General features: G+C 42.1%; 1 protein-coding gene across 1 annotated transcript in view; it reads right to left on the bottom strand.

The window, feature by feature from the left end:
• Positions 1–22528, bottom strand: part of USP30 (ubiquitin specific peptidase 30) — a 394500-nt gene that overhangs the window by 288584 nt on the left and 83388 nt on the right. The window contains exons 7-8 of the mRNA XM_078667396.1: positions 20032–20126; positions 5041–5100 (exon numbers count right to left, since the gene is read on the bottom strand). Of these exons, the coding sequence (XP_078523522.1) occupies positions 5041–5100; positions 20032–20126 (155 nt within the window). The remainder of the gene's footprint in view (positions 1–5040; positions 5101–20031; positions 20127–22528) is intronic.

A 22528-nucleotide genomic window follows, 5' to 3' on the forward strand; every position in this document is an offset into this window, starting at 1 on the left:
ACTAGCTTTTTTGTACAATTAGATCATTCTTTTGCTCACCACAAATGACAATGCCTTTTATTTATGTTTTAAAAACGAAAACAAAAATAAAAGGCATTGTCATTTGCAATGTCAATAGCTCAAACTCGTGTAAATGCGAGATCTATAGCATGGCAAATGCTTTTTAGGTAAAAGTTCCTGCCTTTCACCGCAACAGAACCAAGCCTTGTGTGACGTGCCAGGCTCTAGCCCCGCCTGTGCCCCTCACGCAGAAGAAAACAGCAAATGAATTAAACAACCAAGCGCGGCCGCTAAAGTGAGCAGACCGTGCTGCAAATCAATTAAATAAACAAGCGTGTACGCATAAGTGAAAGCTGCCTGCGCTGTAAATTAATTAAATAAACAAGCGCGGCAGCTAAAGTGAAAGCCGAAAGCCACAGGGCCCCTCTGCCAGCTGCGCAACCAGGACCCACTGTGGTGCCAGTTTCAATCTTATGTGCTTCTGCCGGGCAGGGGTAGCTTATTTCTGTGCACCCGCCCCCAGGAAAGTACGGACAGTTAATAAAGATCATACTCCTTGCCTTGCTCCCCCGGGCAGGGAGCACAACAGTGTTCAGAGGGATGGGGTCCCCAGTACAATGTACCACTCATCAGGCCCAGGGAGCAGGGTCCTCGGGCAAGTAGACAGCCCGGTGGGGGGGTGGGGGGGGGGGAGGGTCATATGCTACCCTAAAAAATGTTAAACTGGGGCCTGGAGGGATGAGGCCCTGTGTCCTCTGCGGTTTTTTTCCCTCGGTCCCTGCTTGGTGGATCACCCCAACATTATCCATGCACAAATTAAACAAGAAAGAGCACTTTATTGGAAGGTTTCGAGGAAATTCGTCCCAAGGCGCCAAAGTTATAAGCAACACAAAAAAATGCATTTCCTAAGGAAACACAATCCTAACTAGAACTACCCAGGGGCGGCTGCATTGGAGCCAGAATCATCACTTTTTCAGTGAATATATACACGCATATATAAAGCGCCACTGTGTAATATGGTTATAGAAAACAAGGGAACCCGAAGGTAGTACACTAGGGACCTTGGCATCTCGGGCAGGGATCCCCACCAGAGATGCCGCGTCCTGCGATTCTGCAACCGGCACAACTCGAGCCGTGATCTGGACGGTCTAATTGACTCAAAAGCTGGATAATCTGAAATACACGCTATCATTGGTCCAAATCAATCCACTTCTCTCGACCTGTACTACCTACCCGCCTAAGGATCTCTCTTGCATGAAAGGCAATTGTTTATAATTCCAAAACAATCATGATTTATATATTTGTCCTGAAGATGATGCCATTTATCTTGTTTTTCGGCATCGAAACGTCGTCAACACAATCGGATCATATGTACTGAATATGCTTGTGAATACTATGTACAATGGTCACTCAAACTATAATCAAGTCTGTTCACTGATTATAAGTATACAGACCGATTTGCTCGTTCTTGCCTATACTTGTTGTTTTGTCTTGTTCACTGTGGGTCAAGGGCTGTGCCCCTTTGACATTACTTTCTGATAGTGTGCATCGCCAAATAAATTCCTGTCCGGCTGGACAAAGGACAAATGCTATTCCAGTTTGTGTCTATTCTTACCCTGATCACCCAAACTACTAGGGTCCACTGTTTTTTTTTAATATACTGTGTAATATGGTTCAATATTGCCATTGAGAGGGTCTGGTGAACAAAAGCAGAGTGATTTATAAATATCTGCAGAACTCCAAGATGGCAATATATGACAATACCAAATGTTATCTGTTATGTATTTTTTATATTACTTGTCTATTTTGGGGTAGTTAGCCTGAAAAATCTGTTTTTATTTTCAAAGCGCTATTCACAATAGGCACTGATCGAAATTATAATGTTTAGGCTTTCTTTAGCTTTTTAAAAAAAAAAAAAATGTTTTTAATCTTTATTTTCAAGTTTCTGTTTAAACAGGTTACATACATTCTAGGTACATTCAGGGCCTACACAGTCCTTCGAGGTCCATGAAGAGACATATAACACATGACGTAGCAATACATTGATTAGGCGAAATCACTCATGAATACATTGCGGTACATTAGCTTCGACACTGTGGGGTGCAGAGATGACACACGCAGGCAGGTGGCAGTTTCATGTACACAGTATGTCAGTCTCCATTTGAGGGCAGAGATATCTCTGTACCAGTAGCAGTATATATACATATAGAAAATTAAACGGTGCATTCAGGCAATGAGAGTCTCATGCCGTGTGCAGGAGGACGATCTCCAATATATCAATGAGACCTTATGAGGGCGGGCCCTCTATCAGCTTGATCGGTATATGGACCATGTAGGTTCTCCCAATCCCGTTATCCGAAAGCAGGGTCCAGGCAGAGATGCAGGGAGGAGGTGAGGGGGGGAGGGGAAGATGGGAGCATGTCTAGTCCTCAGTGTCAGAGTGTGTTTGCGCCTGCAGGTAATATTTCAACGGGGCCCAGATGTCTGTCGGCCGAGAGGCCTCAGGCATAAGTTCTGCGTATGTTAATATCTGCTCCTGACAATATGTAAGGTCGTGTAGCCAGTCTTTGAATTTCGGTGCCTGCCCTCTGCCCCATCTAAAAGCCACCCTTCTTTTGGCCATAAGAAGCGCCATTGCCACAAATGTACGCTTAGTTGCCGGAATGGGCTCAACATAACCTAATAAAGCAAGCACTGGGGAAGGTTCTAGGTCAGTGTGTATCATTTGAGATAGAGCCTCAAATACCTGTACCCAATATGCACTCACTGCATTGCAGCTCCACGCGAAGTGCAAGAAGTCAGCCCCAGGGACATGGCATCTGGCGCATTCATCTGTGTCGCGTAGTTGGTACCGATGGAGGCATGCTGGCGTGTAATACAGTCTATGAAGGAACTTATAATGAATAATACTGAACCTACTACTTGAGGAAATGAGCTCGGTCTGCTGCGTGCAAAAGTCCCACTGCCTGCCTGTTAGCACCACCCCCAACTCCAGATCCCATTTGGCCCTGGCTGCAGGACTGGGTAGTTCTCTCAAGGTTTGTGTCGTTCTGTATATTGTCGAGACCAGTTTCTTGGGCGCTGCACCCTGTAGTATACGGTGTAAGGGCGCTAGCGCAGGGGCCTCGGCAGGAAAGTCGGGTGTATTGGACCTCAGGCCTTGACGTAGCCGAAGATAGAGAAAGGTATCTAAGGGTGTTTGTGATGTGCCCTGAAACAAATGGTCAATTGTGCGAAGAGTCCCATCATGATATAGATCTCCCCACGTTTTGACCTGTGTGCGCTCAGCTAGTTTATGGAATATGGCTTCTTGCAAGAGAGGTATATCGGGGTGATATGTCAGCGGTAAGAGTGGTGAATATAGTAGAGGTGTATTCAATTTTTTGCCTATCTGAGTCCAGGCATAGATCGTGCTCATCACCGTTGTCGAGGTCTTGTCCCTGCCAGGAGTTGAGTCGTGTAGTGCCCCGTCATTCGGAACCGGGTGGGCCAGCCAATGTTCCGCCGCTATCTGAGGCATGTATCTAGGCGGGTACATCCAATAAAAAGCCTACTGCGCTTGGGCACTATAATAATATAATTCAAAATCAGGAAGTCCAAAGCCTCCCTGTGCATGGCTTTCTTTAACTTTCATTCATAAACTGTTGATGAAGCAATGGAGAGTCATATGGGGTATAGCGGATTTCTGTTATTTTTTTGCCTGCAGTCCTGACCGTGTGATTACAGATTCACAGTTTTCCCCAAATTTCCAAAACATGTTGTTTATAGCTCAAATTGTTGGCGATAAAACTGCTACAGAATATACTGCATAATTTTAAAAAATTGGTGCACTATTTAGATAACCATCCCACATAATTTGATCTTTCGTGCCCCATTATCTTAATAGTACCGACAATGGCAAAGTTCTGCAGAGTGGTTTGGGGACTGTCATTATGATGACAAAATCAACATTTCCCAGGGAACCATGACTTATTTTTCATATTTCACTGCTCCTTGTGAAATACAGGTTTTAGACCACTGCACTACACATGATACCCCCTCTAAGAAGTGCAGGTAATAAGATCCACATGTGCAAATATCTCACTGACAACTGTCAGAGTCCTAAAGAGAAGGTACACTTTTCGTATTTGTCCTCATTTACAAACTTTAGTACTCTGCTAGGGAAGCAATAAAATATAGAGGCGATTCCTAAGTGGTCTAAAAATGCCTTAATTCTAAGTTGGGTTAAAAAGAACCGGAGTGGGTGACACCACCCTCCCAAGTCCATGTTTCATTGGGTGGGGGAATGCCCTCTGGAAACCCTTATGGGTTTCTGAGAACATTTTGTAGGGACATAGGCATGGAATTGGGACCAAATACTCAAATGTATGGCCTACGTAATCCAGGGTCCAGAATTGTACACCCCAGTTCTGGGCACAGCAAATTGCAATTGCTGATAACTGAAGTGGAAATACTGGCTGGAACTGCTAACTACAGGGTCTGTAGGTCTACTTACATCTCAGCATTGGGAAAAAACATGCAAGGTCATTGGGTAAAAAGGACAAAGTAAAAATAAATAAGCATGAAAATGCAGGATCTAGCTGATGACCAGAGAGCATGGGGATTTGCATCCTCAGACAAGAATGTTTACCTTAAGGAACCTCTGTTAGTCCCATTTCAAACAGAACGGAAGTATCATGCTTTAAAACCGGCTTAGATACTATACCACACTACCTGACAAGCTTATATGAACAAATTACTTATACATAGGTTTCCTTCGGATACTATACGTTCACCTTTACAATAATTAAGTACGTCTGAGTTCTACTGCCATATTTGAATCAAGATTACCGATCTTTCTTTATTTTTGCGTCCTCATATACACAAATCATACAGGAAGAATTAATAATCAGCCAAAAGAAAGAGAAAGTCATGATTATTTGAAGCAATTGTACATGTGGTGTGTACTCCCATCACTTAATTTCTGTGTATGGTGTCAACAATAAAATATAAAATAACAACCAGAACAGATGAAGTAATTCCTAGAGGCTTTGAGCTTACCCACACAGCTCCTGGGATGCTCAATGATAGGCTGTCAAATGTATCATATCGGACAGGGCTCTGGAAGAAGAGAGTTACAAAAATCAATGTTGCAGTGCTGGAGAAGAGTATTGCTTCAGAACATGCAGAGATAATCACTTCAAGTAACAAGTTAATTTGCCGTTGCTAACTCTGTTTCTGATAGAGACCCTAGCTGCAGATTCTTTACTCTTTTTAATATTTGTCTACCTTCAGACTTGACCCAGCAACTTTCCAATAGCACCCATATGCACCTGTAGGTGGCACAGTGCAGCTTCGCACTGACACCGTTCCACTCCAGAAATGACATGAAGAGCCTATAAAGGCATGAGTCCCGCTCGCTGACGTTAGTTGCTTTGGAGACTGTCCAGGCTCCCAGAAAGAGAGCCCCAAGGGAAAATTGGTGTGCCCAGTGCAGACCACTGGATTTGGGATCTTACTAATGGGTAAAAGCCAATCACAGAATGGGGAGGATGGGAAGGTCAGTGAGGAATCTGCAGGTAGAGTCTCTAACAGAAAGAGTGTTACTAAAGGTAAGTAATTTGTTCTTCTAGCTGCGGATTCCTCACCTTTTGAATAGATAGAAAAGCAGTACCTATTAGGAAGCATGCCTGTGGAAGAACCCAATCAGAAAGTCCTGCACGACCAAGTGAGCAAAATGCCCCTCTCGGCGAACCGGACTGTCCAATAATAGTGTTTCGGGAACATATGGCGGATTGCCCACTTAGCCGCCTGGCAGATGTCCAGGGCAGGGACTTCGCATGCCAACACAGTGGTAGCAGCTTTGGTTCTGGTAGAATTAGCAGACAGTCCTTTCAGAAGCTGCTTTTTAGTCAGTGCATAGCAGATCTTAATGCGGAGCATGATGCAATGGGAGATGTTTCTCTTCTGCACAACCTTATCTTTTTTCGATCCAGTGAACCCCACAAACAGCTTATCGTCCAATCGGTGCCCTTTAGTGGACTTCTATAAAAGCTCAGCACCCTACTGAGGTCTAAATTATGGAATCTCTCCTTCTCCTTAAAAGGATGCTGTGGAGCACAGAATGCCAGTAAGGTGATGTTTTGACTGACGTGGAACGGCGTCACAACTTTAGGCAAGAAAGAGGCAGGTGTCCGCAAAACCAGTTTGTATGAGAATAAGGTGGTCTGCGGCGGGTTGACACAAAGAGCTTGAAGTCCACTTAGACGCTGTGCTGAAATTGTGGAGACAAGGAATACTGTCTTGAGGGAGAGGAGCCACAAGGAACAGCTGTGAAGTGGCTCAAATGGAGTGCACATCAGAGACCCATTTAGCGAAATCGTCCCATCCGTCCCCCAGAGTTTGCTACTATATGGAGCTCTCAGATTCTTCTCCACTTACTCCACATATGTGAATGGGGTTACCCTCCTGATCCAAACAGGGGCACCAGTAAGACCTTTCTGGATGTTTATGGATGAGAATGGGCACACACAGATCGCAGATACCCGTGTCACAACGATGAATGCGCATGAGCCAAATTTCGAGGACCTTAATCTCTAAGAGCTGGGGGTGTTGTCTAATGTTAAACAAACATTACAGGATACTGTGCGGGTGGGGATTACAACCTCTCCATGTAGCTCAGAGTGAATACTGCTGGATCCAGAGGAATGCGATACATGCATGACTGGACGTCGCTACAGAACGTAATGGCCCACTGGGGAGTGGAGGACTTGTTTAAAACCCGCTGCCCGGGAGCACGTGCCTCCACCTTCCACACTGCGCTACACAATTCCCACTCAAGATTTGGCTACTGGCTCGGCACTCGTGATGTGCTAGGCCGGTTAGACAGGATTGAACAGATGCGCCCCCCCCACCCCCAAAAAAAACGATAATGCACCAACGGACATTACGATGCATATGCCCGAGATGACCCGTGGCACCACACTCAGGCGTCTACGCCTGGAGAAACTGTTAGATGCGGCTTTCACAACTGAAATCAAGCAGGCTATATACTCCTACTTTCAGATAAACTGTAAACACAATAGGGTCACTCTGGGAAGCATTCAAGGTAGTTGTAAGAGGTGAAAGGACTAGGTATACTGACACTTTTTGTAATAACTATGACATCATCTTGGATAATTGAATCACTGGTATGACACATTGTATTTTTAGTCAAAACTGGTGCCACTGATACAAGGTAAAAGGAATACTTAAATACCTGCCGGTGACAATAGCTATCACAAATCTAGTTACATTTCTTGACTCTGAATGAAAGAGAATCTAGTGATATGCTGAGGTTAAATCAACTACTGAGAATGCTTTGTCTTTAGCAAAAGAGAAACCATCTAACAACAAATGTTTGATAGTGGTTTTTATCTGGTAACACACATTTGTTCAATTCTTTCAAATTCACACAAACATTTTTCTGAATGTTTTTTGGCTGTCACTACAGGAGATACCCATTCTTTGGATATCACATGTGCAATTAGTGCAGTTTCACATAACATTTTTAAGAATGCCAAACTCGGAATGTGCACTTTACGTACAACAGAGCTGGCCCCTGTCCACACTTTAATTTTTAGAACATCATTTTTTAAACTACCTGGTCTATTCTTAAATCGGTCAGAAAACTCCTTAGTTAAATCTGATATCTGTTGTCACGGTTTCCTGGATTTCATATATTTTTCAATTTCATTAATTAACATTTGTGGGCCAGCATTGTGGTCAAGTTCTATTCCCAGCAATGTTCGATGAGGCCACCCTAAGATGATGCCTCCTCTTGGTGATACATAAAACGTTCTTTAACAGTATGAGCCTTTTTATTCTATATTTTCTAATCAGTAAGCATTCTTATTATCAGTTCATTCCATACCCTCCTGGGTTCATATTAACTTATACTTAACTTTGATACCCAAATAATTAATAAACATGCAGTGTGGACTAGGAAACAAATATGATCTGAATTTCCATTCCATCCAGACTCAGTTTCCATTCCAGACGTCTAACAATTTCTTCACACACCTCTGGGATCCCCTTTATGCTCTTTCTCCAATTACTAATCCTGCAAAAATCTGAAAATCACCTTGTACACAGAATATTTGTTTGTTTCAAAGCAGGACGACCTTTCCTGTTTGCCCAGTGATCCTTCTGATTCCTTCTAAAACACAAACTTTTCTTACCACTTCCCTTAAATTATTTTTCTTCAATTCCTTCACAGTTAGTGGTATTTGCTTTGATGCTTGCTAATGTGTGTTAAAATATGTGCTGTTGTTAACATTCTGTGGTGCCTTGAGAAAGACCATGACTCGAAGGCCTGCGTGAATTCCTGCCCCATGCACCTGAAATCGCTGAGGGAGCGCTCCCTCAAGCTCCTCGCCGACCGACATCGGACAACACCACATCGATCAAGATTCCTGATCACGTGGAAGGTCCCGGGACTGCTTGTAGAGATTCACCAGACACTTGTCGTCCAAGTTGGGTATGTTGCAAAGTGAAAAGAAATCCAAGATGTTGCAGAGGTCTTCGACTTCCCAGCGTCTGTCCAAATCCTTGGATGAGACGAGGGAATGGCGGCACTCCAGGCCCTGTGTCTCCGCGGAACCCCAACCAGCGTCAGCTCCGTAATAGTTTTGCCACTGCAAAAAGACACATTGTTAAATCTAAAAATTATTTAGATGACGCTGTAGGAGCACAATCGACACGAATATGTTGGGTTGCACATGACCACAACATTGTAAAATATACCAACTGCTGACACAGTGGTAGCTGAGAGAATCTGTCATAGTAAAAATTGTAGCATCTTTGTGTCCACAAGTCGCATATTAGATGCTCCATTGTTATTTATTTGTTTTTTCAGCCCTGAGGATTCGCAATAGCGATGGAACACGTGTCGGCTGGCTGTTGTACTTAATAAAGGACTCCATCGGACTACTCTTCTACTGGAGATTCCTACATCTCTCTGTCGCCTTGTACAGTGTTTTTTTGTTTGTAATATTATTGAACATATGTTTTACTTTTGAGTGCATTGGGTATACCTGTAATTCTTGTCTTTTGGTAGTTTTTCTACCAAACATTGAGTGGTTCAAGGGCTCCCCACTCACCCAGGTGCACCACCCTATTTGCTAAACCATTATCAGTGTGTTCACTTCAGGTTGTGCACCCAGTGTCCTTTTCTGACCAAAAGCCTTGAGTTTTGCTACAGCGTCAGCTCCGTGTTTTCCTCATTTTCTCGGGGCTGGAGTGACCCCTGCCATGGACCAAGTGATATAGACACTTGGTCCATGGTGAGATAATTCCTCTTCTGATATTAGACTTGGTTTTCTTTGGGCGCTTTGTGTTTACCCCGTCCATTTGCTTTACACTGGGGTAACTCCCTTTTTTGTTGAGAGGCTTTTCTGGGAATGGCCAAGTATTGCTGAAGGACATGCCCTTTGATGGGTCCCGTTCCTTTGGAGAGAAGGTGGACTCTGCGCTAGTGTGCTTGAAGGATTTCAGGGTTATGGCTAGGTCCTTGGGCTTCTTTATGGTCCCTCCCCACCCGTAGTCCGCCTTTGGCCCCTTTTGTGGACATTGAAGGGGTTTCCAACGGAGCAAATACCCTCTCAGCAACCATGGCCAGCAACCTTTCATACCTTTTCGTGGCTGAGGTGCATTCCCACAGACCATGTGGGACAGGTAGCCAGAAGTCACTCGTCCACATTACCCCAGGCAGCCACAACCTACAAGCCCCTATAGTTTACCCTCCTACCATCATGGGCATCCAGTAGGTCCTCATTTTCCTGATGTGCGCGCTTTGTGAGCCGTTGCACAACTGCCCTCTTCTGTTATTTACCATCAAGATCGTCTTTCTGGTGGCCATTACATCGGCCAGGAAAGTCCACAAGTTGCAGGCTATTTAGCTGCGACCAGCTTACACTACTTTTTAGCCTGAAAAAATAATTCTCTGGACACGTGCCTCATTCCTCCTAAAGGTAGTCACCCCTTATCACGTAGGCCAAACAATCACACTGCCTACCTTTTTAGCCCCGTCTCATCTTTGTAAGGAAGAGGAGAGACCCCATTGTCTGGATCCAAAAAGACTGTTGCTGTTGGTGTAACCTGACTTCACAAAAGAATTCTTGGTGGATGACCAACTCTTCATAATGTACTTCAGGATCAAGAAAGGGAAGGCTGGGCAGAAACAAACCATCTCCTGATGGGTAGTGCTCTGCACAAAGATCTGCAGTGGATTGGCCAAAAAGCAACCACCTGAGTGCTTGAGTGCTCGTTCTATGAAAGCCAAAGCTGCACCCACTGCATTAGCTTGTAAAGTTCCAGTCTTGGACATCTGTCAGGCTGCAACATGGGCTTCAATGCACACGCTCATGAAGCACTATTGCCTGTATAGTCAGGATGGGCATTTTGCCAGTTTGGTCCTGCAGGACTTTCTAGTCCAAGTAGGATTCGCACATCTGCCTCCAGTAAGGCCTTCATTGGGTATCTATTATAAGGTAAGGAATCTTTGACTAGAAGTCTCTATCAGATGAACAAGTTACTTACCTTTGGTAACACCTTTTCTGTCAGAGACTCTATCTAGCCACAGATTCCCTACCAACCTTCCCATCCTCCCCACTCTGGCCCCTGATTAATGAAAGAGGATTCCCCTTACAAAGGGCCCTAGCAACTCACATCAGTGGTCAGTCTTCATCGTGGCTCTGTGCTCATGGCCTGGAAAGTTGCAAAAATGAACTGACTGCCAGCGTGCTGTGGTGGTGCCTACATGGGTACCGCATACGTCACTTCCTGTGTGGATGACATGGAGCCGGACTATGCCACCTACCGGCGCGCTACAATGCGAGATGTTCGAAAATATCCGGATCCAGTCTGGTGCCAGGTGATAATTTTAAGGTAAAGAATCTGCAGATAGATTAGAGTCTCTACCAGATAAGGTGTTACCAAAGGTAAGTAATTTGTCCTTCAGTTCACATCTCATATAATCCTCTCTTCAACTGTGGATAAATCACGTTAATTATCAATTAACATGTCCTGATCCTCAGTGCTTAGACAGTGTATCAACAGAATTTTTTCTCTCTGCACTTCATTTGTAACGCATACACTTGCATAATACATGAAAACCTGTTTCACTTGGACCTTTTTGTATTTGGCTTACCTGGAGCCGTCATAATAATGGGGAAGTTTTACATTCTACATTTTCACTCAATCACTGAAAAAACTTGAAAATATATATGTCATGTGATCAAGGCCTTTGGAAGGCTGAAACGCATAATGGTGGTTGGTGCAGGGCACACGGCAAAATAAAAAATAGCACCAGCAAAATGGGTCTGCATCGTCTTTTTCCTGGGTCAAGGGACGCGCGTGCGAGATGAGGAATTTGGATGGATGGATAGATAGATATCTCCACAAGAAAAGTTGCCCAAAAGCAAGGACACCTCCAAACATCTGTGTGCTTAATCAAAGCTTTTAATTTTAAACCGGCAATCACATTCCATATTTCATAGTCTCTTACGCGTTTCAGAGCGTGCTGGCTCCTTCATCAGAGAGAGGCATCGGATATAACTGCAGTCTTCGACAGCACCATTGGCTGCATGCACGCATTTTAAACATACCCAGTGCACCTTGCAGGTGCGTTTCCGGTTCAAAGCATGCTGGTGCCTGTAGTTTGATATTATAAAGCCCAAGTGGATTCAGTTCAATTCTGTGTCTAATTTCAACTTGATTCAGCCCCAGTGGGCTGGGGAATAAATTCTCCCGGTTTCTTTCTTACAAACACAGCTATTCCTAAAGCTCCGAAATGTTCGAAACCTCTTGGGACCACATGGGGCCTAAGAGATTATGAAAAAGGGCAAATTTTAACGTTTGCCAAAAAATATGATCGTCTCCGAGGACAAGGTGGGCCATCAACAACAGGGTTGGCCTCAACTATTCAAGAAAGATCAGATATGAATGTGACTTTGTTGGACCCAACAAAAAGTCCAGAACCAGTAGCCACTGCAAGTGGTGGAGAATCGGTGTCTGACCTGTCAGTAAAAGACATAGTTTTAAAGGAGTTTTCGTTGATGGCGCAAGACAGGCTTGCTGTTCAGAACAATCCAGGAAGCAGCAATCAGAGAGTTCAAGGTCGTGGCCGCAGAGGCGACAGAAGACTACAAGAAACACCAAAAGGAGCAATGGACAGCCCCATAGGAACCAGGACAAGGTGGCAGAAAAAATCCAAGGAATGGAGAAATTCGACCTGATTGAAAAAAAACGTGATCAATTTATCGGAACGGACCTTGACCAAACAAGAAACTCAGGTGTTCTCATTAGGACTTACGTTTTGTCCTTCAAGTGAATTTGATTATACCCAGGCAAGAATCGATTTATTTCAATTTACTAGGAAATTAAGACTGCGGAAATGGTTTGCGACTAAAGTATCGAATACGGAGAATACAAGTGACATTCACAGTGTTGTAAGTAACCTTTGTATTGATGATATAGAAATGTTACATGCTGTTAATGAATTGGGGGGTCAACACGATTTTAATCCGGACCCCTATTTCAATCTGATTAATGATATATGATTGGCTTTGAGTTGTAAAAGTCACTTCAAACCTAAATCTATTTTCCTGCCACAAATCCACAATAAAGCTCAAGAAATTTTCGAAAAAGGTGTGGTCAAGGGTTTTAAAAAATTGGTTCATATTCCACGTCAGGGTAAAAATAATCTTACAACTCAACAAAGTGCTGCTATTAAAACACTCAAAAATGATACCACCATAGTTATTAAGAAGTCCGATAAGGGCGGTAATGTGGTGGTTTGGTCAAGAGATAGATACGTGGATGAAGGTCTAAGGTAACTCAATGATAACACCCCGTATGAAATTAGTACTAGAGCCAAGTATGAGTTTACCAACAAAGAATATCAGTCAAAGCTGTGGGAATGGAAAGAAAGGGGCCTATTAGAACAGGACGAATCCAGCTTCCTCTATTGTAAATTCCCAAAAATACTGGTTTTGTACTTGCTACCGAAAGTCCACAAAAATAGTGAAAATCTTCCAGGAAGGCCTATTGTCTCCTCAAGGGACTGTACATTAGAGAATACTTCCAAGTATGTGGACCACTTCCTCCAGCCCTTAGTCAGGAAGTTGCCGTCTTTTATCAACGATATGGGAGATTTCCTACGCTTAATAGGTAATGTGGAATGGAATGAGAATTGTGTGATGATGTGTCTGGACGTAAATAGTCTATACACTAGCATTCCACACGAGTTGGGAATTAAGGCTTGAAGATATTTCCTGAGAGAGAGATCATTATCATATCTGTTACACTCAGAAATGTTAATCAATATGATGTTTACATGCCTTACCAATAATGTCTTTATCTTTAACAACCAGATCTATCGCAAAGTTCTTGGAACAGCAATGGGAACCTGCTTCGCCCCCAGCTTTGCGTGTTTATACCTAGGCTGGTGGGAGGAGCAGGTGGTCCGGGTCTTGGAACTGTATCAAAGACATGTGAAGGTCTGGTCAAGATATATTGACAATGTTTTTTGTATATGGGAGGGCACACCGAGTGAAGCTAATGAATTTGTAGCTGTACTAAATAACAATGACTTGAATTTATCTTTTGCATGCCAATTGAGCTCTACGAAAATGGAATTCTTGGATGTGATGTTGGAAATGATTAATGGTAAACTGAAACCATTCTATATCGCAACAATACAGCAGGGAATAGCATGTTACATGCTCGCAGTTGCCACCCCAAAAACTTGATACAGAGCATCCCGTATGGAGAGTTGTTACGGGCTAAGAGAAACTGCAGCACCCCGGAAGGTTTCACTATGGAAAAAGAAGTTATAATCAAACGCTTCCAAGACAGAGGTTACAGTGGGGCTTGTATAATGACAGCTTGTAGAAAGGCCGGTGCTAGAAGTAGAGATGATCTACTACAAATAAAAGATAAAACAATTGAAAACTCAGAAATTGACAAAATTAGGTTCATTACAACATTTAGTAACAAATGGTATGAACAGAAAAAATGCCTTCAAAAACATTGGAGCATTTTGCAAACTGATTTCAACCTACAAAAATGCATCAGTAATTCCCCTGAGATTACTTATAGAAAGGCACAGTCCTTCAACGATATGATGTGTCCCGCCTTACTGCCTAAAGTTACTAAAAAACAAACTGGGGATGTACAAGGGTTCTATGTATGTAGCAGATGCAAGGTCTGTAAGTACAGCTCCAGTTGTAAGGTGGTCAAACTATCTGTGGAAGGGGGCACCTTCAGAATTACTAAACATCTATCCTGCAACACATAATATGCAGTCTGCGCCCTCAGATGCCCATGCAATAAGTACTATATTGGTAGTACCATTCACAAGGCCAAGAAGAGGGTCCTGGAGCATCTGAGGGCAATAACCCATCATGATAAGCAATACCCTATTGCACGCCACTTTTTTGCAGCACACAGACAAAACACAAGTCTGTTATCATTTGTCATCTTGGATTGCATCCCCAAAAGGAAAAGGGGTGGTGATAGATTAATAGAACTCCGACGGTTAGAATCAAAAATGATAATCAAATATCATACTCTGCAACCATCAGGCCACTATGGAGATGAGGCACTTGTCGTACACTTGGGCTAACCTAGGTGGAACTGTTTGTCAATTTTAAGATCGGTTCATGAAATATTTTAGCTTATTTTGTATTACCACTTCTTTATCCATTATTGGGGTGTGTATGTTATCAATATATTCAATATATGTGTTTTAATCAGTGCATTTTCTCTTTTAAATTTTAGATTACTAGCGGTCTGATGGAATGAATATACGAAGGTTAAAGAGTGAAAGTCTTTGCCAACGACACATGTCGAACATTTGATGGCGATACAAATTTTTCCCTTTTTCTTTTTTAGTGTCTCTCTATGTTTATTTGTGGTTTAAATTGATACCTATTGGTTATACTGCAATTTAGCAGCCTGACATAGTTGAAATTCTTTGGATATACACCTAAGAATTGTACCCACAGGGGTTATATTGTCACAAGGCAGTTACGCTACAAGGATGTTTTTTATTTAATTTTTATTTTTTATGCACTTTTGAACTGTTTGCGCCCACTTGGGCGTGATGTCTGGCAAAATCTGTTATTGTACAGATGGGAGCAGAACTAGGAAGTCTGGTATTTAAGATATAACCAGGTTTCTACGGCTCCAATTGGGAACCATGGGAAGTGTAGTCCGTTAGTTATACTACACTACTGGTATGAGGGAAAAGCTGCAGTTTCTCCGATGTGAAAACCCCCACGGAGGGCGCAATTGTTTTCCATGTTTCTTATTTAGATGGAATGTATATATCACCAGTTCTGCATTTTATTTTTAAATTATAGCAATTGGTGTAATAATGATACCAGGTAGCGTGCCTTAATTTATATTGATACATATCCCATGTATTTTTGGCCACAGGGGCGTGATCATGATGGGATTTTACCTATTTGAGTTAAATGGGAGACTCGCGTTGTATTGTTTAACCGGGTTTCCATGGCTTGTTGAACTACAATCATGGGAAGTGTAGTCCGGTACGTTACTAAGATGCCGGATTAAATGAGAACCTACTGCTTATCGACATTTATTAGTTCAGAGGGTGCCACGACGATGTACATTTATTATATATGAATAGAAATGAATTCATTTTTTGCTCGTTAACGAATATGAAAATCTACTGACCGCTTTATGATTGCAACTTGAATTGTATTAAGTCTTTTTTCAATGTTAATGAAAAGGAATGTCACGTGATGATATAACTTTATTGATGTGGTTTCACACCCGTACTCGTGAACAAGCGCCTTGTTCACATGACAATGTTCTTGTATATGGTTGGTCCTTATAAAGTGTCAGTGATAGGTTCATTGTCGTCACATGAGAGGGCTATGCATGGACATAAACAAAATACTGGGTTTACAGGGTGATTACAATGTGCGACAAAGTTGTTTCAATACTATTTGCAAATTACAGTAGAATACCGAATTTTAACAACACTTGACACTGTAAATCATATTTTGAAATGGACTTACAACATTGATGGTTTTAAGGTTTAAAAAAGATGTCACAGTCAAATACCTTCTATTTTAAAGACTATAGGAATTAGAAATTTCAGTATCTCTGGGTACAGCATAATTGATTATAGTGCCAAATAAATGTTAATTATTATGTTTAAGATCAACACATTTAAAAAGTGCAAGTGCAAGAATCTCAATGTGCAAAAATCGCCTTTAGTGCAAATGTTTGTGCAAAACTATGCATTAGTGCAAATTGAATCAAATTGGATGTACTCGCAACCTTCTATCGGTTTTCATTATGATAAGGAATTGGCACTAATAAGATAAAAGATAAATAACTGTAGGTTATATAAAAATCTTCAATCCATGCCTATCTTCAAATGGTTGCACACAGTTGGGTTGATCAAATAAAAGGACACCATACAATATTGAGTCAAGATTTGGTGACACCAGAGAAAGTAGTCTAGGTTAAATACCATTGTTTAAAAACAACCTAAAATATTTTCAACCACAATGTTGTTAATACCCTTTAAAAACCTGGTAAAAAAATTCCATATTATGTACATGCATTGTGATACAAGTGGTTTAAGTGTCTTTTAAAAGGTAAACTGAATTGACTGATCGTAAAATTAAGACCCGTACAGTCAAACCAGTTCCTGAAGTGCCCTGAAGTGATAATGATCAATATACCTAAAAAGTAGCAGTACAATCAGTTTTTCGTATCAGGGTTCCCTAGGTAACTCTCACTCCCTCATCCTCATATGATCCCTCCCAGCCGGGTGGTATCTATTGATGAGGCGTATAGTTGGGAAATCTAATATTATTCTTCATCATTCAAAAAGACTCTTACGGTAAACACGTATATAAATCCTCAGTTACATTAAGGCCCCCAGGACTCTTGGTGTTGAGCAACAAGATATATTTCATTTCCAGTTTCCTCAATTTGGCCTCTCTGTCCCCTCCTCTTCTACTGGCATTTACCGAATCAATCACCCAATATTTCAGGGTAGCATTGTTACTTTGATGGTATTCCCTGAAATGCCGAGCCACTGGATAAGTGTTATCGCCATTGGTGATTGCACGTAAATGCTGAAGGATACGTTTGTGGACAGCATGTTTGGTGCTGCCCACATTTCTTAATAGACAGGGGCATTGTAGGATGTACACCGCAAATTCGGTCTTGCAGGTCAATACCTGCATGATGGGATGTTGTACGTCAGTAAACCCATCCCTGTAGATTTTAGTGTTTATTCCATGGAGGCAGGCTTTACAGGTTTTACACCGATAAAAGCCTTTGTGTTCCTGCCACCAAGAAGATTTGACATAGGGTTCTGGATTGGTTTCCACCAAATGATCTCGTAAGGAGGGAGCCCTACTAAACGTAATGGACACTGTTTTAGGGAGAGTAGTACCTATGATGGTATCATTAGTTACCAGGGACCAATGTTTATTCATGATCTTATAAATCTGCTGATGTTGTCTGCTATAACCTGTAATAATACGAAAATTAGTACTCTCCTCTTTCCTGTTACATGCTTTCTCCATTGTAGTTATTGTAGGTTGACCGGTTTTATTGGTCAGTAGCTCCTCCCTAGATAATATCATGGATTTTTCTTTGGCTTTGTGAATCAACTGACTAGAATATCCTCTTTCAAGGAAACGTATCTCGCTTGCCTCCTGTGCCCTCTCTAAGTCAATGGGATTACTGCACACTCTGCGTAATCGCAGCATCTCCCCATAGGGGATGCTGGAAACCAAAGGTGCAGGGTGTGCACTCGCAGCATGTAATATGCTGTTTCCAGCAGTAGGTTTGCGAAAGATTCTGGACTCTATATGTCCGTTGTTAATATATAGGTCAGTGTCCAAGAATGTTACGGTTTCCTGACTTAGGGTAGCGGTAAACCTCAAGTTAAGGTCATTCATATTGATATGATCAATGAATTTTAACGCTTCTTCTTTGCTTTTTTTCATTGCCTCAAGCAAAAGCCCCTTTCCTAGAACAGAGGACTACAGATCCCAGAAACGCCGCCCTGATTGTACACGCCCAGGGGGCGGGGACTCATCATTTATGGGGCAGCTTCAGTGCTCAATGAACTTTGCCACTGACGAAGAGAGCCTGGGCTCTCGAAACGCGTTTGGCAGCATTCCTGTGAGGACACGAGTGTTTCAAACCTGCCAGCAAGCTGAGGAAGCAAGGATTTGGATCCATTTCGTGTGTGGCTGATCCCCGAATGGGTTCCTGCAACAGCTTTGAGAATATATATATATATATATATATATATATATATATATATATATATATATATATATATATATATATATATATATATATATATATATATATATATATATATATATATATATATATATATATATATATATATATATATATATATATATATATATAGTTCTTATTGCATTTTTGTTTGGTACACTGAGTACTTAATTTGAGACGGGGTTGCAGGTGGGACCAATCCGTACTCTCAATTTTTAGGATCTGCACTTATATTTTCCTCATCAGACTTTGACCCAGAAAGTAAACACACAAACATGGAAAGAGAGAGAAAGAGGAAAAATGTGATGTGAGAAACCTATAAGAGTGAGAAAATGGCAGGGAGTGTCTGGTGATGGATTAAAGAGGTATGAGGTGGAATCAAGACTAGGCAGCCTTTGCGTTCTGCACCTCGGCCGTTCAATAGCAACGGCTGCAGACTTCTGAGCAAAACGTTGGGGTCTGGCATGGATTCTTTTATAAATTAAGCACTGGGTACCCCATATGATATCTAAGCACCCACACAATTGCTTCTCTGTCAAGCTTGGCAAAAGGACAGAAGAATTGCTGAATCCAAGTACATCCACCTGCTCTCCAAAAGAAGGTGCTAATTAAGTAACGCTTGTCATGGAGACACAAAGGTGGAAAGGGAAAGAGATATAGGAGCCAGACATCAGCGTGCGCTAGCTCATTCATGCGGTTTTCATACACAAGGGCCTTGGAGTCTGAGATAGCACTTTAAGATAAAGTTAACCCAGTGGTAAGGACAGTGTCTGATGGATGTGTATTATGTGAGATAGATTTTATGACTTATCAAACTCCTACATAGATGCACCTTTCATGAGCTCTCGTACCAACCGGGTGCTGACGCAGAGTACCAGGTTGCCAAGGAGCAGTAAAGCTAAATTTCTGTACGAGGCAGGCAGACCTAGGGTTTGGCGGACAGGGTACTCCATCTTGTTTGCTGTAGAGTACCCCATCTGCCAAACTCTTAATTGGTCACTTAGTTATTTATAGACTGCTTTGACACTGCTAGGAGAAAATCTAAGCTGAAGAAATTTGAGTGCCAGCAGGTACCAAGACAATATAAAATGTTTGCACCTATAACAAATCTTTTAACACAGATAGAGCTGACCTACCAAAGTGTCAGTTAGACCAATTTTATTGAGTAAAAACGTGGTCTGGTTAAAGCAGAGTAGGTATAACTGATCAACAGGTTTTCAAAAATCCAAAGGTCAAAATATCAAATGTCTGTTTGGAGAGGAGAATATGGTAGAACTGTATAAAATTACTTTACTTATCCTTCAGCAGAAATAGGAATATTCATGCCTTCTGGTAGAGGAATACCTACTTTGCTTTGGGCTAAAACGGAGCAACTGATCTCAGACAGAAGCAATCTATTAAATCCTACGTCTTTAGGAATGGAGACTGCATAAATAATAAAGGGAAAAACAAACAATTCTAATTCTTGCCCCAATTTTACATTATATACAAAGATTATTTGAGAGAACACAATTTGCGTAAAAGCAGTAGCCAATTGAGTTTAAAGGAATGATTGGTTAAAACGAAGGACCCTAAACTTAAGACTATTACATTTCCAACTTATAATGACAATCAAAAAACCCAGGAAACCCATTTACAGCAAACGTGAATAAGATTTGGAAAGCTAAAACTTACGTTATTTACATGATAAAATCATAGTCTTACCTGATGTTCACAACGTTTACATAACATATTATTGGTGAGCCTTCCGTGAAAGGGATGTTGGAACTTCCAGTGGCTTGGCATGGGATGCGGAGCCCCTAAAATAGAGATCCTTTTGAAAAGTCACACAAATAACACTTTTGTAAGTGTTTGGTGCAGTGCACCATTAGGAACAAATTGTCTAAATAAACACATATTTCCTATGATACCGAGTATAGTAAGTCTGCAAACATGAATAGAAGCATGGGTGGTGGATAACGGCAATACATTAAAGAGCCTAGAGTGAGAAGAAAGAAAGAATATAAACCCTGTTGAAGGCTACCCTTCAAAGAGAGTTTGTAAAGACAATGGCTCTTCAGACTGTCCATACCAGCCTCACCCAATGCCTCTGGAGTGCAACAGTCAGTGAAATGACCTTAAAACAAGGCAAACTACAACATAATGTGGTTGTGGTCAAAAACGTGTGCACTGAAGGGACACAGCCTGTGGAGCCCAAGATGGCTGTATAGTTCTTTGGATGCAGACAGGATCCTTTTTCATCTGTAAGCTGTGCCCCCTCAAGTAATTTGGAACTTCTCAGAGCTGGGGGAAAGTGGAGGGACAGTCTGTGCTACTGCAGAGTCCCCACACCTTTGGGACCCACGAGAGTGCTCAGGTGCACAAGCACTTACTTCTCTGGTGTAAGCGATGACAATCTGTTGCACCAGAGGCAAAGACAGCTACAGGCATAAGTCCCTTCTGTGTTACTGAGAGTTTAGAAAGAAGGAAACGTACATGGTGAGGGAGGCAGTGTAAGGACAGCCATGTGATTCTTTGGTGTTCCCCTTGGGGAACAGATGAGCACCAGCGGCTAGGCTTTAAGTGACTAAGCCCTGGTGGGTAAAGACTAAGGAGGTAAGAGTACTCTTAGTACACTATATATTGAAGCCCCTGAATCTAAACTTGTAGTCTTAGATCTGCTCTGCCTTCAGATATCATTATTGCCAAGTCTAAGAGAAGACGCCAAAAAGAGGACTTTTTCCAACCCAGGAGTAGAACATGTTACATAATCAAAGAGAGTTGCTGAGGAATCCCTTTGAAAAAGTTGAGCTCATTGCCAAGAAGAATGAACTCCTATATTTCATAAAAGCACTGCGCACAGTGTCGAAGACACAGACATTTGAAAGTGCAGTTCAAAATCACTTGTGCAGAAACTGCAGTGCTTTACTGAAAAGATTAAAATTGAAAAACAAAACAGGAAAAGTACAAAGTGTGCATGCCCTGGTAGAATGACAGCAAGCAAAGGAAGCAACCATGCAAGATGTCTTTTCTTTTACAGGGTGTGCAATTGGTATCACCACAAAGCTAGACGCAAGACTTGAAACATTAAACAACATGCGGTGGGCACTCTCAGAATGCTGATAGTCCCCTTTAACATATAATCAACGTTGCTTCTTGAGGAGAGTTCAAAGCTTTTGGGTTACTTGCAGGGGTCAGAGGTAAGAGAAGGTCGTTTCTATGGTTTCCTCTAGAATGTGCAAGAATAAAGCAGATGTTGGGGGGGGGGGCACTGTGATGACAGAGCAAGCTTGAATAGTATGGAAGACAAGAGTCCTCCTGACAGCGACAATAGGCTGGAAAACAGTATCCTTGGGAGAGGTTAGACTTCTGTTCTTTCCTGACCTGAACCTTATACATTAGACAGGAAAAAGCCACTGATCAAAGTCAGGTAGGAATTGGTGGCTACAGGGGTGAAGACAACAGCAGACTACCCAGACAGGCTTAGACAGTAAAACAAAGACAAGCACTTCATGTTCATACAGATAGTTTCTGCTAGAGCATCTTGGAGCGCCTGATGGTAGATACTGGGCCACTAGAATCCTTTGTGATGACTTTTGACCACTTATGGGTACCTTTTAGGATACTAGAGGTGGAAGCAAATATTCATAGTAGGCTAAGGATGTATTTTTGTAACTTTATTGGGACAAGAAAGGGGGTTGCAGTGCTTGAGAAGTAGTTTAGTACAGTTTGATTGCACATATTGACTTCTCTGTGTTATTTTTCTGCTTCCTCTTCTTCTCTTTCGTTCTATCTTGGGCACCTAAGCTCTATCATACTATGTTATATTATATCCAAGCTATGTTTAAAAGCTTAACTAACTATAACGAGAAATGGGAACCGTTAGGCTCACAGGTGTTACATTTACTGTTACGTGGTGGGCATGTAGGTTTTATTTTAAATTATTGCTACAAACAAATACATTTTAACCATAAAAATGTGTACGGGGGGCGTGGCTAGCAGCCAAGCATGGCGGCTGTGTAACAGAAGAGCTCCCGGGGCATTGAGGCTCATTGCATAAATCCGACAACATTATCCGTGTCAGACCCACCTGAAGTGGCAGCACCCGAAACCTGGGTACAATCGGCGTCAACTGATCCGATCCCGGTCGTAATCCGACGTCGGGAACTGGTCCGGAAGCGAAGAGGCAGAGCGGGCCTACGAACTCTGAAGCAGCACCGGC

Source organism: Lissotriton helveticus, chromosome 11 (genome assembly GCF_964261635.1).
Source record: "Lissotriton helveticus chromosome 11, aLisHel1.1, whole genome shotgun sequence".
Taxonomy (NCBI): domain Eukaryota; kingdom Metazoa; phylum Chordata; class Amphibia; order Caudata; family Salamandridae; genus Lissotriton; species Lissotriton helveticus.